The sequence below is a fragment of the Leucopleurus acutus genome, assembly GCF_964270905.1.
Source record: "Leucopleurus acutus genome assembly, chromosome: 4".
Lineage (NCBI taxonomy): Eukaryota > Metazoa > Chordata > Mammalia > Artiodactyla > Delphinidae > Leucopleurus > Leucopleurus acutus.
Window position 1 is genome coordinate 71,041,528 of NC_139146.1, and position 25,272 is coordinate 71,066,799.

A 25,272-nucleotide genomic window follows, 5' to 3' on the forward strand; every position below is an offset into this window, starting at 1 on the left:
TCTTCAAAAATATTTTAATATATATTTACATAAAGTAATATAAATATATTTAATATAATATATTATATAATAATGTAATTTAACATATTTATTTTATTTTTATATATTATGTATCAAAATACATTTATACCTTTTTGGCTCTCAAATTTTCTATGGATTAGGTCCAAACATAAACTGAATATTTAAAGAAAGCACTAGCTATCTAGTAAATCTGGGTCATGCTTACACTTACACTTATAGGGTCATGCCCTATAGTCAGGGCTCTGACTATATCTGGGATAAGTCCCTTTACTTCTCTCTCTCTTTATTTTCCTATCTGTGAAAACAAGATAATCATACCTACCCGCTTTGAGAAGCCTTAGGGGGCAGAGGTTAATCTCCAACTTTGTGGGTTTGGGCAAGTTACTTAACTGTTCTGTGCTTAAGTTTCCTCATCTGTAAAATGGGAATAATAGGACACTAGGCATGTAAGGCTACTATGAGGATTAATTGAATGAATTCATATAAAGCATGCAGAACAATGCCAGGTATATATCAATAGTAAGAGGGTAATCAAGAAGACCTATTATCATTATAGGGTTGTTGAGATTAAATTAGATATTTTCTCTAAAGTCCTGGAACATGGAAGAGGGGTACAAGCAGAAGACACCCGGTACAAGCAATCTACCCCTCAGCATCCACTCTATGCCTCCAGAACAAGGGATGAAATAGAGCTAACATATTATCACCAGGTGATGTCAATTTGATCATATTCCCACCCGAAACCTAGTACATTAACCACCATTAGGATTCTTAAGTCAGGTAGAGAAGGAAACGAGGAGAAAAGAAGAGTAACATAGGACGTAGCTGCTACAATTCCCACCTCTTAAGCTGTCCTGAGTCCTAAGCTGATCACAGATACCTTCTGTCACCATTCATTCCTTGTGCCCCCTTGCCTCTGCCGACACTTTGGCCAAAGGAGGTACTTTATCTAATGGAATTGCCCAAATGTTCATTCCTGTGGGATTTGGGTCCTTAGTTGGTATTGTCTTAATGGGGTTGTTACAGTTTTCTACTGACCAGGACTATTATGAATTTTAAGAAATGAAGCTAGTGAATTCCCTGAGTTTTAAAGTCCTCATTGTACTCACTGTGAAGAATGAACCAATTCCTGGTAATCAGGATATTCATCCCAGCTACTCTGACACTTTCCTGTGCCTATCAATTCGCTGATACAAGGAATCCCAAAATGGGATTCTCAACTTCCAATGGGCAATCTCAACTTCCAATGTTCCCTAACAAAAGGATTCTTCTCTCCGGCACTAGAATCTCCAAACTCACCAAACCCAAAGTCACAGGGAAAGAGAATAACAATATCCAGTGGGTTATTAGGTGGTGATAGGGGCCACTCCAATCTCTACTCCTTAGTTCCCAGACTCAGACTTCCTGGCTATCCAGAAACAACCCCACATTTGCTGTTGGCTTAAGGCATTTGCTGTATATGATAGGACACCACTCCAACTTTGCAAGATGTTGTCTCCCAGGTGTCATAGCAATTGAGCCTTTAGCAGGCCATTCCTCTGTCCCATTAAGCCAGCTGCTTCTGAATTACGGGACACATGGTAAGAGTATTCAGAGAACCACTGTACCAGCACCAATGAAACTAAGAAAAGGCTGACTCAACAAAATGTATCATCTTGTAGACCTTTGGTTACACCTTCTCATTTTGTCCCCATTCCAAGAGTTTCAAACACATTCCTCCCCAGATCTTTCACCAACCTCCCAATCTTGTTCTTTCCACGTTCCTGAACTAGCAGGCCAACTTTTTTGCCGTTGCATATGAGTCAATGTAGATCGATGGCTCAGACTAACTGTCCCTAATGAAGTGAATAAACTGATGTACTTCTTGAAGTTCAAGGAGAATGTTATTTCAACACCATCTTTCAGGCTACCTCTGAATAGGGCTGTAGCATGATGGCTGTTCATTTCCTTCTCATGTGGGTTTGGGATGCAGATCTATCTGTAAATCAGGCCTGATGGGAAATTCCTCTTGAGGTCTTGGGTGTGAGGTGAAGGAGAAGCAGAAAGAACAGGTACTATGTGAATGTCACCTGCTCATGAAGGTTTCTTGAGCCTTCTGGATCTACGGGGGCCCACTTTCACATATCCCATTTCCATATTATTATGGATTACTCCTACACATGCCCAATTTCTTGGTTCAGTGAATCAGATAACACTCAGCTCATGACAGGCTCACTCAGTTTGGACCACATAAGCATTTCATGGCATGGTTGGAGCATTCAGTCTTCACCAGCAGGAAGCCAGGAGCTACTTTTCAAATTAAAAATAGTGGGGACTTCCCTGGCGGTCCAGTGGTTGAGAGTCCGCCTGCTGATGCAGGGGATGCGGGTTCGTGCCCCGGTCCGGGAGGATCCCACGTGCCGCGGAGCAGCTGGGCCCGTGGGCCATGGCCGCTGAGCCTGCGCGTCCGGAGCCTGTGCTCCGCAGCGGGAGAGGCCACAACGGTGAGAGGGCCGCGTACCGCAAAAAAAAAAAAAAAAAATAGTGGGGACTTCCCTGGCAGTCCAGTGGTTAAGTCTCCTCACTTCCACTGCAGGGGACACAGGTTTGATCCCTGGTTGGGGAACTAAGATCCCGCATGTCACGCAGTGCGGCCCAAAAAAAAAAAAAAATCAAAAATAGTTATCAGCACAGGGTCAAGTCATTACTCCAAATTTCTGAGGGTTTGTGCTGTGATTCTCATAATGGGACTTTCAGAGGCTCCATATAGCCAATATTTTGCCCTTCATCCCAGGCTACCACCAATGATAATTGGAGTAATAGAAAATTGAGTTATTTCTCCCAGCAATAAGGCTATGCCTGGACCTCTAACTATATGACCAAATAAATCCCAGATCCAATTTTGACTCTGTTTCCTAGAGCCACTTATGATACCAATTATGGTATCAATCAGGCCTATAATATAAAACAAGACATACTTAAATTAGAATACTTTTAGAAGGGTTTATTTACAAAGAGACTAATTACAAAGGTGTAGAAGGGGGTAAGGTAACGATAAAGAATGTGCAGACACCTGGGTCCAGCAATAGTGGAACTGTCACCATCCCCATGTCCAAAAGGCCCAGGAAAGTGAAAGAGTTAAGTAGAGCAGAGACCATTTTACAGGAGCAATGATCTGCTGTAGAGGGACACAGCCAGTTCAAGGTAACCTCACCACAGCTTCCTTCCAGGGCTCCCCATGGGTGTAGTGTAAGCAGAAGCCAGAGAGCTCAGAAGCATGCTGAACAGCCCTACAGATTCCTTTTCCAGGACAGAGTGCAAGGTGGAGAAGAATGAATACCAAGAGGCCGGGCTCACTGAGCCACGATGGAGGCTGGCTTCCACGTTTAATCCCCACAGGTCATCTTTCCAGGGTAGAATAGGGTGGATAAGAATAAAGATATCCAACATAGTAATCAATATATACTGGTTCCTTTGCCTTTCACCTTCAAAACCTAGATTCATGCATTAGTTACTTGCCTTTCTCCGGTTTGGATACTGGGGTTATTCAATGTTTGGGCTACAGACACACTGGTGGTGTCCAGGGGTAAACATCTCATTTCTACTCTGGAGATACAATTCCAGTCCAAGCCCAGGCAAAGATTCACTTTTGCTCCCACTGCTGTGAGATCACTCACCCCTGATTTAATAACTTTCTTCCTTAGCCTGCACCAAGAAACACAAATTTGATTTCCAGGGACCAAAACAGAGTTCCGCAAACCTTCACTACATGGTGTATTATTAGGCTTTTGGATCTCAACTGCTTCTGACTGTCAGTTTTCATCTGGTGGCCTCTGCATGAGCCAATTGCCAAAAACACGCCCCCCAAACAGGGTACGTTAGCACGTGGGGGCTCTGTCTACCTTGGCAGGAGTGGTTCTAATTTGCATCCTTACCGATTTATTCCAGTGTTGCCTTAGAGCCCCATACAGATATGCATCTATCCAGGCCAAGAAATGTGAAGTCCAGTGTAGGTTATACAAGTGAGAGAAGCAAGCAGAGTATGGTATGGACTGTGGCAAAATGCTGTGTCAAAGTCCCATGTAGAGGTATTTAAATTCAAAAATTTTTAAATACTCCTTCCCTCTTCTACATCACCATTTTCCCCCTCTCTACTGGATCCTTCCCAATAGCATATAAGTATACTGCTACTTCACCCCTTAAAAACAAAACAACAAATGACCCTTGATCTTATTTCTTCCATCAGCTTTGCTCCCCATTTATAGTAATTAGCAGTCTTTATTTGCTGCCTCCAATTCTTTCCCTCCCGCTTTCTCTTAACCCATCCCAGTTAAGCTTTTGATCCTACTACTTCCCCAAACTGCTCTTGTTAGGGTCACCAGGGTCCTATGCACTGCTATAAACAATGGTCAATTCTAAGGCCTCATCTTACCTGTGCTCTCAGCAGCATTTGACACTACGTCCTACTGGTCTTCCTTCTTCTCAGTCTCCTTTACTGCTTTCTTCTCCTCCCTGCTAACTTCTTAGATTGGATCTAATGCTAGGCTGCCCCAAAGCTTTTGATTTCTTCTTTACTCTGCCTTATTCACTCCCTTGATTATCTCATTCCTTCATGTGTCTTAAAAGCCATCTATCTGCTGATGACACCCAAATGTACACCTCTACCCCAGTTCCCATGAATTTCAGACTTGCATAGCCAAAGGCACTCTCAAATTCTCCACTTGGATGTCTAGTGGACACCTCGAATTCACAGGAAGAAATCTGAACTCCTCTCTTCTTCCTCCCCAAACTCGCCTATCTACTCTTCTCCATCTTGTCAAGAGCAACTCCATTTTTCCAGTTGCTCAGGCCAATGATCTTGGAGTTATCTTTGACTCCTCTCTTTCTCTCACACCCAGTCCAATCCATCAGGAGAGCATGCTGACTCTTCCTTAAAAATGTATCCAAGGGCTTCCCTGGTGGCGCAGTGGTTGAGAGTCTGCCTGCCGATGCAGGGGACACAGGTTCGTGCCCCGGTCCGGGAAGATCCCACATGCCGCGAAGCGGCTGGGCCCGTGAGCCATGGCCGCTAAGCCTGCATGTCTGGACCCTGTGCTCCGCAACGGGAGAGGCCACAGCAGTGAGAGGCCCACGTACCACACACACAAAAAATGTATCCAAGAGTTTCTGCTTGAGATGACGAAAAAGTTCTGGAGATGAGTAATGGTGATGATTGTACAATAATGTGCTTGGACTTCATGCTCCTGGACTCTCCATTTACAAATGGTTAAAATGGTAAATTTTATGTTAATTACATTTCACCACAATTTAAAACTCACACACACACAGAATGTTACTGCTTTTCCCCACCCTTCTGTTACTACCAAGGTCTAAATCTCCATTATCTGGTACCAATAGCCTCCTAACTTCTTTCTGCTTCTACACTTAATCCCATCCCCCCCACCCTTTATGGCTTATTTTTCAGCTGCCACAGTAATTAATTTAAAACCTAGGTCAGATCATGCTACTCTTTGTCTCACAAACCCACAATGGCTCTCCATTTCACTGTGCGTTACAGCCAATTTTCTCACAATCGTCCTTAAACCGTCCACGACCTGGCCTCCTGGTACCTCTCACCTTCTCTCCAATGTGCTTGTGCTCATTTCACCCCATCCACACTGCCCCCGCAGTGCTTCTGGACCAGGACTGCTCTCACCCAAGGCTCTTCGCTTTTGTTCTGCCTGGACCATTCTTCCCCCAGCTGTCAGCCCTCCCTACTCTCTCCACTCCTTCACTCCTTTAATTAAATTAATAAAATAAAATAGACTCTCAATTACATATGGCAACAAGATTATATCTTTCCTTATTTCCGAGGTCTTCCGTAATCTGGCCAGCCCCACCCTGACACTTAGTGTTCACCAATTCCTATTACACCAGCTTCTATTCTTCTGTTCACTGTTCTCACAGACACCTTGCACATTTCTGTCCCCAGCTTAAAAAAGGCTTCCACTGCAATCCACTCCCACCTAACCTTCCTTCGGCTCCCAAAGCACTGTTATCTGTCTTGCTCTGTGGCTCATAATTAGGTACCATCTTCAATGGTTATTTACTTTTCTTTGTGTAGCTTCATCTCTCACAGGGCTTCTCAATCTCACCACTACTGACACCTTAGAGTGATGAGTGCTTTGCTGCGGGAGCTGTCCTGTGTATTACAGTACGTTGAGCAGCATCCCTGGCCCCTGTGCACTAGGTGTCAGTACCAACAGCACCTCACTCCTCTGATATCCACCTCCCACACCCAGGTGTGAAGACCAAAATGTTTCCAGGAATTGTCAGATGTCCCCTGTGGGCAAAAATCACCCCCCTTGTTAAGAACCACTGAGCTAGATTGTGAACTCTTCAATTTCACGGTCTGAGTCTCATGGTTTTTTGTCTTGTCCATAGCATCCAGCATGCGAGCCTGGTACAGAGCAAGAACTCAATAGATAGCTGTTAAATAACGCCTCCCCAATATCTACACCATCACATTACACTTAGGCTCTATTTGTCAGTAACTCATTCTACCACATGCAATCTCACAGCTCGACGCTGGCCGGCCGCAGAGCAAGCTAGGTTGACCACGTCCTTTTGACTAAGTAGAACAGTAAAGTTGAAGAAGACAGCTTCCGGAGCTTGTAGTAGGTCATAAGTCTAATCTTTTGTTCCAGGTATAGTAAAAAAGAAGAAGGGGGCTTCCCTGGTGGCACAGTGGCTGAGAGTCTGCGTGCCGATGCAGGGGATGCGGGTTCGTGCCCCGGTCTGGGAAGATCCCACATGCCGCGGAGCGGCTGGGCCCGTGAGCCATGGTCGCTGAGCCTGCGCGTCCAGAGCCTGTGCTCTGCAACGGGAGAGGCCACAACAATGACAGGCCCGCGTACCGCAAAAAAAAAAAAAAAAAGAAGAAGGAAGAGAGGGACGAGGAGGAGGAGGTGGGAAGGAGAAAAAGCAGCGGCAGCTTATCCAAAATAAAGCATCAATCCACGAGATGCTAAATGAAATGGTCAAAACCCGGTGTTCAAATGTTCTTTTTTCTGTATAAGGACAGCATATGGGGTTGAGCAGTCACTAGGGTCAGGGTAACCTGAAGTCAAATCACGACTCCATTTTCTTGTAGCGACAATATGATTTGGGGCAATTACTCAGGAGCCTCATCTGGAAAATGATAGAAATAAAACCTACCTTCTAGGAAAGGCAGTTCCCCACTGCTACCAACAAAGCATTTACCATGTGGAGGGACTACAGGAAGATCTTACTATCCTATACTAACTCACTCCCTACACACTGAAATAGGTCCTGTAATTATCCCCATTTCACAGATGAAGAAATTGAGTAACAGACAGGTCCAGTCACTTGTCCAAAGCTACATACCTAAAGCAGCTGAGATTGAATTTAAGTCCACAGAGCTTGGCTGAGTCCATGAGCATAATAATGAGACAGTCCTTGTGGATGAGAAGATTGCGTAAGACAGCAGAGATGGAATGTCTAGGACAGAGCAGTTGCTCATTTAATGTCCAACCTGTTCCCTCACTCAGTTCCCTAGAATTCATTCAGCAAGTATGTATTGTGTATTCAAAGAGCAGATTTGAGATAAACAGATAGAAGCACACTACGGTCCTCCCTCTGAAGACAAAATGGGAAGAAGGTCAAGTAAACCAAAGCTGACCTTCAACCCCACAACTCCTGTGTTCTGAGCCCATTCTCTACCCCTGTTCACCCCGCTCAGGACTCTAAGGGGTCCTCTCTCCACTATCAACACAGCTCTCCGGAGGTGCTCTGAAGCTTAGTCTTGGCAAGGTGAAAATGATATGATAGTAAACTGATATAACAGTAAACATGTACGGCAGTGCTTCTTTTAAAGGCGTTTTCATATCTGTACACATGACAACTGTATTTGTCAGCGTGATCAGAGAGAGAGCAAGATAAACTGACTTAAGGAATCGGCTCACACAAGTGTGAGGGCTGGTGAGTCCAAACTCTGACGGGGTGGGCTGGCGACTCAGGGAAGAGCTGCAGTTTGAGTCCAAAGGCAATCTGCTGGCCGAATTTTTTTCTTGCTTAGTGGAGGTCAGTCTTTGGTTTATTAAGGCCTTCAACTGATTAGATGAGGCCCACCCACATTATGTCTTGGTAATCTGCTTTACTAAAGATCCACTGATTTAAGTGTTAATCTCACACAAAAAATATCTTCACTGAAACATCCACAGTAACATTTAACCCACTAACCTAGGCATCATGGCCCAGCCAAGTTGACCCATAAAATTAACCATTATTATACCTTAAATTAAACATATAGAACTTTCAAAGAGAAATTGCTGGTATTTGTCAGCAGGAATGATATCTGGAGACTAGGAAAAGGCTCCCCCCCGCCTTCACTGAATTTACCATCCATGACTACACACCAACAGAGTGGACTGTAAATCCAACAGCAATCTCTCGGTTATCTTTACTCTCTTCTGCAGCCTGGAATGTAGGAGGAAGTTTTTTCAGAAGTATTTATTTGTCCTCACTCAGTAGCAAAGACAGCTGCCTTCAAATAAGGGTGCTACTCTGCCACAGCTTCAATTATGACACGGTTTTGTTCTATCTCCCCTGAAGACCAAGAATAGCTGTGAGCAGCGAGGACAACCTCTGCCTTGTTTATGGTTCAGTTCTGCCCAGCACAGTTGCTAGCAACCAGTCGCTGCCCAAGAAATAATTGATGAGTGAGTAAAAAACAAGTTGTGAAAGCCAAACAGCTTCCTGGTGTTCCTTGCTGGGCTTGACTCTTCAAGACACTAGGCCTCTCTATTTACAGACTGAAGTAATGATTCATGCCAAAGCAGATAGCAATGATTATTAGACTTGTGGTCATTTTCTATTTACAGCATCACAGGTCTTCCAGGTGAGTGGGTAAATGGAGAGTCACTGCCACACGCCTGCTGTGGTTACAGAAGCCATTCTTTGAATTGCTTTTCTCAGTAACCTGCAGAGAGAAAGCCCTTTTTCGCCTTTATAAAATCCCCAATGAAGGCAGAAACTCATGCATATCTGGTCTTTGCCAGAGACAATCTAAAATGCCCCAGAGACGGGCAATGACTATTTGCCTGCTAGAAGGTTATATTCGGTGTTGAGGATTAACGCAGGAAGAAGCCAGAGCTTCCCCTCCCAGGCTTACATCTGCGCTATTCTTTTCATCTGCTTCTTATTCCCCAGCAAATACCTTTAATTATCTATCTTGTACCAGCAAATCAGGAAAAGGGCATCACATCCCGGCGTAATCTCCGTGACCTTTAGGAACTGGCACGTCCCTCATGGGTAAGGGAGTCGAACCTCTTATTTTATTTAGTGTTCGCGTACTCTCCTGGGAAGGCTTGCTTCCCCCTTCTCCCACCCGTGCAGGTCTCCTAACAGCCTTCTGCTTGCGTGCGTGGCTGCAGCAGGGCTCGGCTTGGGGACGGGTTTCCACCAGGGGGCGCTGGAAGGGAGCGAGTCGGAGAAGCACCACTTCTCCGAACAGCTCCCCGCCGCTCACAGTCCAGCAGGTGAACGGTAGCTGAAGGGCTGCTGGGTCACCGCCGTCTGGGAAGCGAAGCTGGTGGCGTTCCCTCCGTTTCGAATGTTTTCAGATTTATATCTATGTAACCTCACGTATTTACGATGGCAGAGTTTCGTTATGAATCAGTGCTTCAGGCGAAATTCAGTCCTCCTGAATTTGCTTAGAATAACTGGCAGAAGGCTGGCGATTTTTATTTGAAAACATGAATAACTGGCTCGTTTCAAGAAGTGCCTTGAGCCAAAGACTAGGCTAGTGGCCCAACGCACACAATCCAGGTCGCGGTTTTAGGACGAGGAATTCCAGGGCAGCTGCGCTCACAGCTGAAGGGCTCGGGGAACTGGAAAGTGTGGAAAACCTGTGGCTTTGGATAAATGGCTCTGGGCAATTGGAACTGATCCTCTAAGTTCACTACAAGAAGCGCCTTATTTTTTTTCCAGAAATTTACAGAAAGGTCAAACCTCCTCATGACTGTAATAAATTCCCACCACTAGATCTATTTAAGGGACTTCTGAAGACCAGATACATGTTAATGGACTTAACCCATATCATCTGGGAGGTGTGACACATAGCTAGCTTTTTTTTAAACCTGAATTTCTGCCTCTAAGCAGGCACCAGAAAAGACTTTCTGAAAAGACACCAAACCAAGAATCCACACCAATGAGGGAAAGAAAGAAAAGAAAATAGAGAGGGAGAGGGGGAGAGAGGGAAGGACGGGGGGGGGGGGGGGGGGGGCAAGACAGAGAGAGAGAGAGAGAAATACACTGAGTTTTTCACGGAAACATTTATTCAATTTAAGAAGTTATCCTTGATACAAACTTATGGTTACCAAAGGGGAAAGGTGGGAGGGGGATAAATTAGGAGCTTGGGATTAACATATACACACTACTATATATAAAACAGATTATCAACAAGGACCTACTGTATAGCACAGGGAACTCTACTCAATATTCTGTAATAACCTATAGGGGAAAAGAATCTGAAGAAGAGTTGATATATGTATATGTATAACTGAATCACTTTGCTGTACACCTGAAACTAACACAACATTATAAATCAACTATACTCCAATATAAAATAAAATTTAAATTAAAAAAATTTTTAAAGATATCCTTGATTCCGAATTTATGCTCTTTATATATTTGAAGCATTAAATTATCCCTGCTTTGTGTGTGCCTCCTTTGATATTAAAAGGGCATTCCTTTCAACAGAATTACTGAAAGAACACTGTTTCCTTCTGATATTAAAATGTCCGTTCTTCTAAGAAATGATAGTCACCAGAGATGTTAGTGTTTTTGAATGTATTGACAAAATAAGTTAGCAACCCATTATTAGATCCCAAACTGGTTTCTGGACATTATCCTGTCTGTGAAACCTTCAAGTAAGGGGAACAACTCCATTAGGGATTTGTTGGTTCCTAACAGAAAACAGGCAGCTAGCTCATGGGACAGTAACTGATAATCTGGGTGGAGGAGAAGAACGGTGCTGGCCTGGCTGAGCCTGAGGGGTGCTGTGTGTGGGGAAGGGGTGCAGAGACTCCGGAAGCCTGGGGAGCTGCATGGGGCGCTGGGCACTAGGGGAGACAGGGTCCCAGGGGCAAAGATGCTGAAGGGAAAGGCAGAGTCTCCCTGAAGACTGATCGCTCCTCTGTTCACAGCTTCAGCCAGCAAAGCCCCAGGCACCAAACATTCCAGCACCAGAAGCCCTTGTTTGTTCCACACAGGAATTTTGTTCTTTCCCAGTCCTGAGCTGGCGTGAGGCGGACTTTGCAGGCATCTTGCCCACATCTCCTCCATCCCCTGGTCTCAGAGCAGTGTTTCCTAGGAGACTGTGGCCCGTGAGCTCCAAGTTCATGAGCAGCTCACAGACATCACAACCAAGACACCTGGCCAGCTTGGGATGTAGGTGCTTGGCCACCAGACCCGCTGGCAGCCAGCACTGGGCAGCACCCCGCCCCCCGAGGGCAGGAAGGGGACAGATGCCAGCCAGTGGGCTTCACTACACAGAAAGGGCATCTGCCGGTCACACACAAGAAGGCGTGGAAACCTCACAGACGCAGTTCCAGATGGTGACTGCTGTTAGCATTATTGCTACAGGTTTCAGGCAGTTGCAGGAGGACAGAAGTGAAGTCGTTTAGAAACAAAAGGAAAGACACATATACTAGTGTCCATATTAACACTGAACCTATTTTTGAGAAAGGGGACCAACTCCAGCCTGAGGCAAAGTGGCAGTAAAAGTGGCCAAGTCTTTTTTTGGTCCATGGCTCTCCTAGCTTTTGCCACTGAATTAGGTATCTATTGTTGGAAACAAATTAGCTCCAAACCTAGAGGCAGAAACTGTTTACTATCTCACAGTTTCTGTGGGTCTGGGGTCCAGGCACTGCTTAACTGGGCGCCTCTGAATCAAATTGAGAAGTTCATGAAGCTCATGAAATTGTAGTAAAGGGGAGTTGGGATTTGCTGGAGAATCTACTTTCCAGTTCAGTCACATGGCTGTCGCTGGCCTTGGTGGCACGGCTCCTGGTGATGGGGATTCTCCACAGGCTGCCTGAGAATGCTCACAGCATGGCAGCAGGTCATCCAAGAGACAGAGAGCCCCAGAGCACTAAGAAGCCACAGTCTGCCGTAACCTAACCTCCCAGTAACACTCCATCCACCCCTGTTACCATACTCCATCTTTCCCCAAGGAGAAGGATCGTGTGAACAGCTGGAGGGGGGACATCACTGGGGCCGCCTTAGAGATGCCTGTGCAGCCACCCTCGTTATCTCTGTATTAATTGTAAAAGAAATAACAGAAGATACTAACTTAAAGGGGTTGGCGTGGGACTCAAACACAACGAGGAATAACAGAGGGCTTTGAAAGCGGAGACCCAAGAAAAGCAGAGTGACCAAGGGGTCCTTACCTCACCCTCCAGATCAAGTTATGAGTCCAGAAAACTGCATTTTAACAGTATCCTAAAGCACACTTCAGGCACACCAACACTTAAGAACCACCCAATTATTATTTTTCCTTCTACTTTATAAATTGGGAAGAAAAGACAGAGAAATTAGGTGATGATGAGATGGAGGGAAGGGAGGTGGTTAGCTTTTCGAACCCCCAGCACATCTCCCTGGTCCCCGTCCCCTAAACGATTCTCCTGGGCTGGGTCTGTCCTCAGAGCAGGGGTTAGTTGGGAGAAACGACCAACTGTGTTTCACAAACTGACCCTCACAGGAGCAGTGCCCAGGTACCACTCCCAGGCTCTGCCCACCAGTCAGTAAGATCAATATCACACCTTCCACAAGGATCTCCTCCTGCCCTACAGCAGCCTATGAGGCCAGACTTCTATGACAGCCCTTAAAACAACCAGTGTATTTCCCAAATGACTCTGGCCCAAAAAACACCTATAAACATTTTTTTGATTAGTAGTAACACACCCTGGGGCACCTCTTAGCTTTCTCTGGTCAACAGTAAACACTCATTGTTTTACCCAGAAGAAAACGGAGCCACGGCTTCCCTGGTGGCGCAGTGGTTAAGAATCTGCCTGCCAATGCAAGGGACATGGGTTTGAGCCCTGGTCCGGGAAGATCCCACATGCCGTGGAGCAACTAAGCCTGTGCACCACAACTACTGAGCCTGTGCTCTACAGCCTGTGAGCCACAACTACGGAAGCCTGCACGCCTAGAGCCCGTGCTCCGCAACAAGAGAAGCCAACGCAATGAGAAGCCCATGCACCGCAATGAAGAGTAGCCCCCCGCTCACTGCAACTAGAGAAAGCCCGTGTGCAACAACAAAGACCCAAACGCAGCCAAAAATAAAAAATAAATTTAATTAATTAATTAATTTAAAAAGAAAGAAAGAAAACGGAGCCACATCTAAGTGCAATCTGTGGAAGAAATAAACGGGTGAGTCTTACCGTTGAATCAAATTATCAGAAGCTGGAAAGGACAGTGATAGTTCATCAAACCCATGCCCTCCCAGGCCAGATAGAATGATCCTCAAAACATCCCCACTAATAGGTGGTCTCTTATTCAATCCTTTGGGCAATCTAATCCTTGTCTCAACCCTCACTGTTTATTTTATACATAACTGAATCCTTCCTGTTATCATTTACAGCCTTCTCTCGAGTTCTGACCTCAGGAGAAACGAAGAACAGATGCCCCCATGGCTTTTGATGAAAAGGTCCTTATTAAGTCACTGCTCACCTTCGTCCTGCCATTGGGGGAGTGGGGGCATGGGTGACTGCTTCTCAGCTCTTTCTGCTTCGCTCTGCTTGGCCTGTGTTTCTGATCATGGGCACCCCGTCTTGATCTATGTGTGGACCCAGACTGTAAGTTATAATTCAGGTAGGTACAAGTGGAGTAGCCTGGTTTATTTTTTACGCATCCTACCCACACGTGTTGGGTCCTAATGAGGTGATGTGGTTTAAACACATGACATTTAAAAATGGCAAAAAAATTTTCCTAATGCCACTTAAAACTCGGAAGTGCAAAAACTGTTGTCAGCAGCCTTGACTGCTTTATTCTGAGGTGACTGAGCTTCATTGAAGCTTGTTTCCATAGTCATCCAGGATTAAAATCAGTCTTTTTCTTCCAGAGTTTTAATTATTTGCATGATAAGGCTGTCTGAGTCTTCGAGGTAAATCAACGAGCATTTCCAAAACTTGTACATGGGACTGAACAGTCTTCCAAAGCAGCTCCAAAATTAAGTTCATGAAGAGCCTGTCATTTTAATCGATTGCTTCTCTCTAGTATCTTGTTGGGAGGCAGGCAAAAAGAGAGTGCCCATGGTACAGACGGGGACCTAATCTAAAGAACTTACCAAAGGTGACCCACTAGTGTTGCAGCAAATCCTCAAGTGGAACTTGGTCTCCTAGACTTTTGCTCTCAGTTCTTTACACTAAATATTCTAAATACAAACACTGTTCAAACGGATTGCATTTCTACACACACAGGTAGATTTAAGGACACTATTTTGTTTTCTTTTGTGTGCTTAATGCTGAACATTTTCTAAAATTACATCACCACCATGGGTATTTAAATAACAAACAAAAGCCTGTCACAACATCTGGGGAAATTATCTTCCACACTTCACAATTTCTGGCGTTCAAGACTAACCACCATGCCCAGAACAAGCCCTGAAGACAAAGGAAGGACAAAGCCATCTTACTTACAGGTGGAAAGAATCATGGCTGCACTTGTGCGGGGAGCAAACAAAACAGCCTTCAGGTCTTCAGCGATGCTCCTGTCACAAAAACACATCTTTTAACTGAAATCATAGCTCACCCAAGACGTTTCTCACAGGCAAAGTTAACCCCACCTATTTTCCTGTTCTAAAAACCTCAGAGAAGTGTGTGAATGACAACCCGATGGCCTATATAAGAGAAAGCTTCATAATCTACATCCAGATCTCTGAGGGTAGCTGCTATCAGTTCTTCATTCCCGAGTGTGTGGGTGAGTCCAGCAAACACCATTTTCAAGAAATCACAAGATTTGGGTAAAAGGGACCTTAAAAAGAGCATGAATTCAAATTGCTCTCTCTGGACAGAGAAAGAATTGGAGGCACAGATAGGATAAGGGACACTGTTCATGGTAGAAACAGAATTAGACTGTAAGTTGTGAAGTACCACGTCTAGAATATTCTGTCCTCCTACTCAGTACTAACACTTTAGGCACCGTACGAGGAAAGTTTATTTTGCGGGGCAGGAGGGAAAAAACTAACCCATCCCCAGGTGACTGGGGCATGGCCGAGAACTACAAACACAACAACATCAACAATAAAAACGCACTTAGGAGTTGCACTTCATCCCACGGAAAAATAACCAAAAAGTAACTAAAACCAAAGGGAACCACTGCACTGAAGACACAGCAGATTCACATTGCCCTTCCTACCCCCTGCTTTCTAGATTAAGATCTCTTTACACATTCTGGGTGGATTCTTCTATTTTTACTTCTCCTTTAGCCGTAGCTATGGTTTTATATAAAAACTTTTTTTTTAAGTTCTAGTGAAATATTTAAAGATTTTTGAAGAAAATATTCCCAAATGTTGCCAAATCTTGTTTTCCCATCAAAAGTATACATAACTATTAGGTTAAGGGCTATACTTTCTCCTCTCTCTTCAAAGCGACCTAGCGCTCTAAACACAGTTCCTCAAGGTCAAAAGGGAAGTATGGGATGGGGCTGGGAGGGACGAGAGGACTCAAGGTGAGAGACGAAGGAAGGAGGAAGGAGGAAGGTATGACAATGACAGTAGGGCACGGCGCGCATACAGCCAACCTCTTGAATGAGCTACAATTCAGTTAACAGGTGTGTGTATTTTTGTGATGGGGGTACAGGTAAATAGGAAGATGAGAAGGAAGGTGGCAAACAGACTGTGACAAGACTTAGGATAAATATTTTATTTTTTTCCATTATAAGGGGGACAGGGAAGGATAGAAGACAGCCTTCAGGGGATGAACTGACCACAATGGAAAGATGATTCTCCATGGTCATATGAAGGTGCTACTCAGAGTAGCCAGCCACAGCCTGTGTTCCTTAAAAGGTCTTGGTTTTCCATAAACGCAGCCATGTATAATAATTTTTTTAACCATTAAAGCACTTAGTGAGTTAAATGGTTCTAGTACCACTGCTATAATATTCAAGCCAGTGCAATCAACAGAAGAGGGTAGATGGGCCATTCACCTCGACTGCCTGCTCTTGCCTCTAGATCCTTAGTGGAAACATAGGGAAATGAGAAGTCACACGCAGAGGACATGCTATCCAGGTCCCAACAACCTGGCATGTGACAAAAGAAGCCACTCCCTTGTTAATGAGACTTGAAGATGGTAGAGGAAGTGGGCCTTGAGTATGTAGCTTAAAAAAAATCAAATGTAGAGGCCTCAGCTCATTCTTGGAAGCAAGAGCCATAATAAATCCTCTGGGATCCTGAGTCCAGCTGTACACAGGTTCCTTTGGGCCCCACGTGAATGGATAAGACTTCTTAGTGCTTCAAACACAAACCACAGAGATGCCTTTTTATGTCCCAAGGTCTACAGGGAGTCCTCGAGGAAACAGGCAGCCAGAGAATAGTATTTGTGTTATTCTGAGGCCATGGGCACAACTTCCGGCCCATTACTTGCTTGGGAAGCCAAGGGGGTAAACTCCTGAACCCAGCATTGCCCACCTGTGAGCTGTTTCCTTGGCAACACTGTGGTTTAACCTCGTCTGCTGTTCCTGGAGAATGTTCTGTGGGATGCTGTTGACTGAGACAACTCGTCGCTGGGCATTAAGTAGCTTCTTCACATAAGAACTACTTATGTGAACGCTACGTAAAGAGTGTTCACACAATGCTCCACAGCATGGGGGGAGACCACGGCCCCCCAGAGCAGACGAACTCCTGAAGAAAGGCCCTGTGTCTTGCTGGGCTTTCGATGCCCACAAAACCAACAATACAGTGTGGGGCAATCCATGGCCTTGCTTTCATCATGATGGAGACTGTCGTTCTTTACCCTGGGCTCATGAGTAAATGAGGCTCTAACTCAGATGGTGTCCTGGTCAGAAATTATTAGGGTCAGAAACCCACTCAAGTAAACTCAATTGCAGGGTCTACTATGAAGCTATAACCGACAATCTCTCTGATGCAGGAACCCAAGTCCAGCCTGGCCTCCTGAAAGCCATCTGGGAGACAGCTCAGATGCCACGCTCTCCATTTTTCCTGGCTGCTTCCTGAATGCTGCCAGAACCTGGCCTGCTCCTGGGTCTTGCGTGCAGTTGGGACACAGCCTTTGTGGTGAACATCATCTGTTCCTTCTGCTCCAGAGCTCACTTTCACATTTATGTCCAGGGACAGATTCTTAAGACACAGAAACTGATGGATTGCCCCTAGGCTCGATTTTCCATCCAACTCCACTTAGCTGTGGATACCGTGGGCAGGTCCACTTAGCCCAAACACAGCCCCTGCTGGGGGCTTAAGCTGGATAGGCACCTCAAACATGGCTACCCAAGTGAGGAGGGGGCATTAGCGATGGAAGGGTCCAGACATTTTTCTCTTCAGTAGGGAATATTAGATCCTCAGGGGAAAAGGAATTGACAGCTGTAAGGGAAAATCCCTAGTCCTAAGAGGGTTGGCTCATATATTACAGAATTAAACATTTCAATTAAAAGACAACTCATAAAATCAACTATACTCCAGTAAAAATCAAATTACAAAAAAGACGACTCATGTTTCTTATAAATATATAACTTTATCTATTGTATATATTTACAATATGTACAGCATACAAATACGTTTTAATGTAATACTAATAGCGGTCTTGAAAACAGATGTTTCAAAACAAACGATGGGTACTTAGCCAAGGTGGGTTCCTGATCCATCTGGAACCCATATTCTAGACAATGCCCCAGCCCAGATTTCTGCAGAAGTCACAGGGAAGAGAGGGGTGGCTGCAATGTGGCTCGGATACCCTTCCCCCTCCCAATTACCCTGGCCTTCCACCGGTACCGGCTAACGTGACCCCACATGCACCCCTAAAATGGGCAGACCCTGGGGCCTGGGCACAGTGCCTGGCACATAGTGGGCACTCCAGTACTTGTGGAATGAATAAAAGTGGGTGCTTTTAACCATCGTGTCTAAGGCAGCATTTCCATAATCCAGAAGATTCGGTCACAGAGCTTACGGCTGGTGGAGAAGCAAATGTTTTAGGTGTTTCCCCTTTATAAGTAAAACAATCTACACGTCCAAGTGCTAAATAAATTAAAAGTTTGCCACAAAGTGCCATTTCTTCCTCGTGCTTTGGAATCTGGAAGCCATCGCATCATCCGGTCACAGCACTCATCTTCCAAAAGTTTCTGTACATTCGACTAGTTCATCTATCGTGCGCAGCAAATCTTCAAAGGAAGGCCTTCCGTCTGGTTTCTACAATTCAAAATCAAGTAGAAGCTGTGGGTTCCAGAATCCATCCCCAAAATGATTTTTCACTGCTCCAACTCAGATAGCAATGCATACCAGAGTAAGGGACTCCTTGCTTCGGGGCCGGAACACACGTGCATCTCCAGACAGGTCTCATCGATCCTGCACGTGCTGCTGCTACACTAACCTTTCTGCCACATGGCTTTGGCATCCCATTCCAGAACCTAACAGAGATCCTAACTGCCTGCAAAATCAAGTCCTGCTAACTCACAGGGCCCTCTATAACCTGCCCCGCCCACAGGCCCTTGCTACCCAGTTTTATTTCCCACAAAAACCCTCACATGGGCCCTATGCTCAATGAGAACAATCTCTACCCTTGTATACACACACCAAGTTCACTACCACCACCCTACCTTTGCTCACATTGTCCGCACTCCCCCTAGCACCACTTCTTGGCCAGAAGGCCTCTGTCCATCCCAATCAGTGCTCTTGGGAGGCGTGAGAGCAAGTGACCAGGGCATGGCCTTTGGAGTCAGACAGGACTCTGCTTCTCTGTAGTTAAGTGGCCTTAGGCAAGCGACAACGTGATATCCTCATCCACAGAGTGGTCATAGTAAAAGTATGCACACTTTGAAGGGTTATTTCGAGAACTAAATTGAAAGCACTTAGCACAGTGCCTAGCACATCATACCTCTGAGCTAATGTTACTGTTATCTTTCAAAAGTCATTTTGGTGTCTAATCTCTTCTATGAGGTGACTTTTTAACATGGGGCGAAGGAAAACTTCCGAAGACTGAGAGTAAATGACCTGAGGAAGCTGAGGCTTGGAGAAAAAAACCTTCTCTGGTGAAAGAGTAATATTTCGACAACACTAGAGAACAGCTACTAGAACAGCTACTTCTCTGGGCTTATCCCCAGAGCCCCCAGCTCAGGCGACTGTGGCGGGAGCCCCACTTGGGAAGGGAGCGGCAGCCTGAATTTACTATCTTAATTATCAGTGTTTTCCACTTCTTCACATCTTCTTCCCATTATTCAGACTGAGTTGAGAAGACCGGCTTCCTACTTCGGAGTTTGAAATCATATAAAACATGCACTCATTCACTAGGCTATAAAGACCACACAGTTTGAATCTACCAAGCCCAGATCCCTGAATGCTTTAGAGATTGAAGAAAAAAGCACCCGAAAAATGTTATACCTCCTGCCAGCATCTCAGCATCACCTCGTATACATATCTGGACGCCAACTTCGGCTGATGGAGTCGGTGGCCGTGAGTAACCATGGTTACCACTTCATAGTTGGTGTTTTTCTCAAAGGGCATTCTGCCTTCAGTGAATATTTCCCACATTAAGACACCTGGAAGAGGAGAAGGATTGCCAAACGATGCACCCAGTGCCTCTTCAGGGCAGAGTTGAGGGGAAGTGGAGCATGACTCTTACCAAATGACCAGACATCTGATTTGCTGCTAAAGCGGCTGTAATTAAACACCTCAGGTGGACACCACTTCACGGGAAATTTAGCACCGGAAGAACTCGTGTACTGATCGTCCAGAACATACCTAGAGTAAGACACTGAGTTACGGTCTGTATTTTGTACATGTTCTTTAATTTTCTTTCCCCCTTAAAATCAAAAGCACAGTTGACTGAAGTCCAACAGGCATCCGGTTGAAGCTGGCTGTTTGCCTCTGCAGCCACGCCTCTGCAATTGCCCTCTTCCTCTAAGTGCTTGAGCTGCGTGCACTGTAACATTCTAACTGCGCTTTCACTTTTCTGTTTTTCTTTTTTATAAGGCATTGGAGGCAGCATACAAGAAAAGAGTTTGCAAACTTTCTTTTTAAGAAGCAGTTCTGTTCTTTAAACAAAAATTTTACCTGAAGGCCCCACATGTAAAACATCTAAAGCAGAGCTGCTCTAAAGGAAGTGGTGCAAAGCGCTTGGAGCACATGTGCTTTGGCCCCCGTGATTCCACAGAGCACAACTTAAAACTATAGCAAATAAAAAGAGCAAACTGCAAAATGATGTACGCACATGGTGGTGTGTATATGTATATACCGTGACGTTCGTCCTCCACACACACACACTCAGAACAACACTATGTAGTTTCTCTATGGGAGCATACTTATGTCCTTCTGGAAGGACACACACAAACTGGTAACACTGGTTACCCCTGGGGAGGATCTTAATTGGGGTGCTAAATACGGGTTCTTCAGCCCTTTCTGTAATGTGTTCAGTATGTATTTACAAGAGGAAGGTGTTCATGTATTAAAGGAACATACCAGGTTAATTTCTGCAAACTCCATGGGAAAATATTCAAATGATTGCACAAACTTCCTTCGCTGTATAGACAAAGATGGTGACAGTGCCACCATGGGCGTTTGTCAGTCAGGGGAGTCTGAACTGAGTGTAGAATGAGTGTTTCAAAGGAGCTGATGCAAAAGCACAGGTTTCTTGAAAGCCAAACATATGAAAATCAAACCTGAAATTGGAGGCCTGCCTGTTAGATACAGAATATCTTCACAGAAAACAAACAAAGAGCACTGGGTCCTTACTGCCCTGACAGCCAGCAGTTCTGGTCCCATTTCCGACAGTAATGGCTTTCTAACCTCCCTCGGCCCGAGTTTCTCAGGACGGAGGCCTGGCCTGCCTTTATAACCGCCCTCATGCTGGCCATGGGCTGACCACCCTGACCCCCTTTCTATTCTTGAGCAGGCCAAGCTCATCCCAAATTTCAAGCTTTTGGACTCGGTGTTCTGCCACCTAGAATATTTTATCCTCAGACTTTCACCTAATTGACTACTTCCTGCCTTTTGGGTCTCTTTTCAGATATCCTGGTCTCAAAGAGGCCTTCGAGAGGCACCAGATTTGAAGTCGCTACCGTCACCCCTGCCCCGCGCCATCACTCAGTACCCGCCCGCCCCACCAACCCCAAGTTATCGCTATCACAGGGGTCGGCAAACTTTTTCTTTAAAAGGCCAGACAGTGAGTGTTTTAGATTTTGCAGGCCTTTGTAGAGTGAAAGCACCCAGACAACACATCTGTGAATGAGTCTATGTCCTATTAACATTTTATTTATGGACACTGGCTTTTGACTTTCAGATAATTTTCACATGTCATAATATTTTTGAAGTGTTTTTTTTCCCCCAACCATTAAACAATGTGAACACCGTGGTTGGCTCACGGGCCATACAAACGTAAGTGTTGGGTCAGATGTGGTCCAGAAGCCGAGGTTGGCGGACCCCTGCTCTGTCACCTCACTCTGTGCTCTCCCCTCTTAGTGGTTCTAAGGTCTTATGTTTCTCTCTCCTCCTGAATTTAAGCTGCACGTGGGCAGGGACTCACATGGATAATGTCATCCTCTGCTAGGGTTCAATCTCTAGTGTTGTGCCTGGCACAGAGCAGGCACCTAATTTTGTATGGATGGGTGTGCAGATAAATGAATGGATGAAGGAAGGAGGGAAAGAAAGGACAAATGAAATACTCTTTAAAGGACTTCTCTAACACCCTATTAAGATTACAAAAATTAAGAGAATAAAAACATTACAGATTTGCATATTCTAAAAACTTACCCCAAACACATTTCTATCAAAACAAAAGATTCTAGAAATTTAATCCACACCAGGGAGAAAAGAAAGTAGTGTATTTAACGGGCTATACTACCACCTAGTGGAGAGAATGATTAACAATAATTAACACAATGTATACTGTGTTATTTTAATATATTTATTTTATCTCAGGACATCTAATAGGGTTTCCTTTTTGCTTTATCAATGCAGATTATTTCCATGCTTATCAATTCTATAAGCTAATGTGAATACCAACTAAAGCCACATAATGAAGTATTAAGTAATCATAACTTCTCAACAGTTTACCTAAGAAAAAGCCAAAGCTAACAGTAAAAAGACAAATTCAGCAAAGAAATCTTTCAAAATATAGATAATCTATTTTCTAACCTTATACAAAAAACAATAAGAAGCAGAAAAATCAATCTGTACAAAAATGATGGGGACTTAAAAAAAAATGATGGGTACTTCTAATGTTTTGTTAAAGGAACAAAAGATGTTTCAAAATAGCTCTTAAACAGGCATCAGAGGAAGAAGCTGACACAAACTGCAAAGGAAAAGTCAAGTACTTTCAAGGGAAAGGCCACAGTCTTACATTAATTTAATCCAAAATGTATAGAAAATGTTCACATATACTCAGCCTTACCTAGCCATTCCAAAATCAGAAACTTTCACAATTCCTGCCTCATTTACTAGACAATTTCTGGCAGCCTGGAAAACAACATTATAAAGGTATATTAGTTGCAAAGTTCCACAATAAAAGTAGAAAAATATAAGTTCTGTTTATATTAAATTTAGTGTAACCCAGTCAACATTTGCAGAGGTGGTGTCTCTTATAAATTTTTTTTTACCCTATGGAAACGTCTTCAACATTTATATGAAAGAATGGATAGGAAGACAGGTCAAAAGTCTCATGTGAAAAAAGGCATTATTACATAATCTTTGCCAACTGTCATATCTATATGAGGACTAAGAGGAGGGTCAATCAGCTTCTTGCCCACCGATTTCTATTCTTATTAAACTATCTGACTTTCTTATTGATAGTGACAACATCTCTTCAAGTCCTTAATTCAGGTTCTTACTAGGCGAGCTTCATAACACACAAGCATCAGAGTGATGGGTGAACAATCTTTTACCCAGTGGCTTTGCTCAATGATTGGTCTTCTCTAACCCAAAGAGTCAAAAGAACAGTCATATGTAACATAGTTTGCTTTGTCATTTATGACAAACACAATTCTAGATCACTTATACTTTCTTCCCCATTCTTTAAGGTTACAAGGTTCAAGAAAATAGTTTGGAAAAAGACATAGTATTTCTCAGAAGGAAGACATGATGACAATCTTTTCACATGCTATAACCCATAGACTAAGAATGTATTTTTCTTCCTTATGCTTCAAAATTTTATTCTCTGTACGACGCAAATTCCATTTACACGAGGTTATTTCCTGTTGAATGCGTTTTAAGAGTCTCTTTTAAAGTATGAGTTAATACCCGTTCCCTGGATTATCTCCGTCTTCCTATAAAGATACCTTATCATGCCTTTACTTGATAGTCACCAGGATTCTTCACCCAGGAGACAGTAGCATCAAAATCTTCCCTTAAGGGATGACAAAAACCTACCCTAATAATGTCAGTATCATAGGCACAGACATATCAAAATTGCCTTCACCACAGTGAGGTATGTGTAGAGAGGTGTAACCTGTCATACCCACGTAGGCAACAGATTTCCATCAGTTTTAAAAGTCAAAAAAGAGGAAGGTGCTCAATTCACAAGTTTCAATATGACAAAGAGATGTTCTTTATCATCACTGAGCATAATAATAACTAATGTTACACATATCACATCATCTTCTATTTTGCAAAGTCCTTTGCCCCAATCATAAAATGTGATCTTTAAAAGTTTTGTGAAAGAAAAGCCCAGGACTGGATGGCTTCACTGGTGAATTCTACCAAATATTTAAAGAAGAATTAACACCAATCCTAAGTTCTCAAACTCTTCCAAAAAATTTTAAAAGGTTCACTTCCAATCTCATTTTTTAAGGTCAATGTTACCCTAACTCCAAAGCAAGATAAGGACACAACAAGAAAATAAAAATATAGGCCAATATGCCTGATGAACATAGATGAAAAAGTCCTCAACAAAATATTAGCAAACAGAATTCAACAGCACATTAAAAGGATCATACGGGCTTCCCTGGTGGCACAGTGGTTGAGAGTCCGCCTGCCGATGCAGGGGACACGGGTTCATGCCCTGGTCTGGGAAGATTCCACATGCCACGGAGCGGCTGGGCCCATGAGCCATGGCTGCGGAGCCTGCGCGTCCGGAGCCTGTGCTCCGCAAGTGGAGAGGCCACAACAGCTAGAGGCCCACATACCACAAAAAAAAAAAAAAAAAAAAAAAAAAAAGGATCATACACCATGATCCAGTGGTATTTATCCCTGGGATACAAGGATGGTTTGACATATGCAAATCAAAAACATGATACACCACACTAACAGAAGGAAGGATAAAAATCACATGATCATCTCAACAGATACAGAAAAAGCATTTGACAAAATTCAAAATCCTTTCATTTCATGATTAAAAACTCTCAACAAGTTAGGTATAGAAGGAATGTACCTCAACATAATACAAGTCATATATTACAAGCCCACAGCTAACAACATACTCAATGGTGAAAAGCTAAAAGTTTTTCCTCCAAGGTCAGGAACAAGACAAGGATGCCCACTCTTGTCACTTCTATTGAACATAGTACTGAAAGTCCTAGCCAGAGCAACTAGGTGAGAAAAAGAAATAAAAGGCATCCAAATTGGAATAGAAAAGTAAGATTGTCTCTGTTTGCAGATGACATGATCTTATATATGTAAAACTCTAAAAACTCCACTAAAAAACTGTTAGAAGTAATAAAAGAACTCAGTAAAATTGAAGGATACAAAATAAACATAGAAAAATCAGTTTTGTTTCTATACACTAACAATGAACTGAGAGAAATTAAGAAAGCAAGTGAATTTCAATAGCATCAAAAACATTAACATATGTAGGAATAAATTTCACCAAGGAGGTGAAAGACCTGTACACTTAAAACTATAAGACACTGATGAAAGAAACTGAAGAAGACACAAATAAACAGCAAGATATCCTGTGTTCACAGAGTGGAAGAATTAATATTGCTAAAATGTCCATACTACCCAAAAGGATCTACACATTTAACGCAACCCTAACAAAATTCCACTGCATTTTTCAGAGAAATATAAAAAACAATCTAAATTTCATACAAAACTAAAAAGACCTTGAATAGCCA

The 25,272-nt window shown here is 43.8% G+C and overlaps 2 protein-coding genes across 4 annotated transcripts in view; both read right to left on the reverse strand.

Annotated features, from left to right (window-relative positions):
- The window catches only part of TXK (TXK tyrosine kinase), a gene marked incomplete at both ends in the record, with an annotated part of 64,652 nt that extends 49,862 nt beyond the window's left edge, over positions 1-14,790 (reverse strand). The window contains one exon of the mRNA XM_082837794.1: positions 14,703-14,790. Coding sequence (XP_082693920.1) covers positions 14,703-14,790 — 88 coding nt within the window. The remainder of the gene's footprint in view (positions 1-14,702) is intronic.
- Positions 14,791-18,337: 3,547 nt separating this feature from the next.
- Positions 18,338-25,272, reverse strand: part of TEC (tec protein tyrosine kinase) — a gene marked incomplete at both ends in the record, with an annotated part of 96,855 nt that continues 89,920 nt past the window's right edge. For all 3 annotated transcript variants that reach the window (XM_082837783.1, XM_082837784.1, XM_082837785.1), the window contains 4 exons: positions 18,338-18,421; positions 19,610-19,767; positions 19,851-19,969; positions 22,617-22,681. In XM_082837783.1, the coding sequence (XP_082693909.1) occupies positions 18,338-18,421; positions 19,610-19,767; positions 19,851-19,969; positions 22,617-22,681 (426 nt within the window). The remainder of the gene's footprint in view (positions 18,422-19,609; positions 19,768-19,850; positions 19,970-22,616; positions 22,682-25,272) is intronic.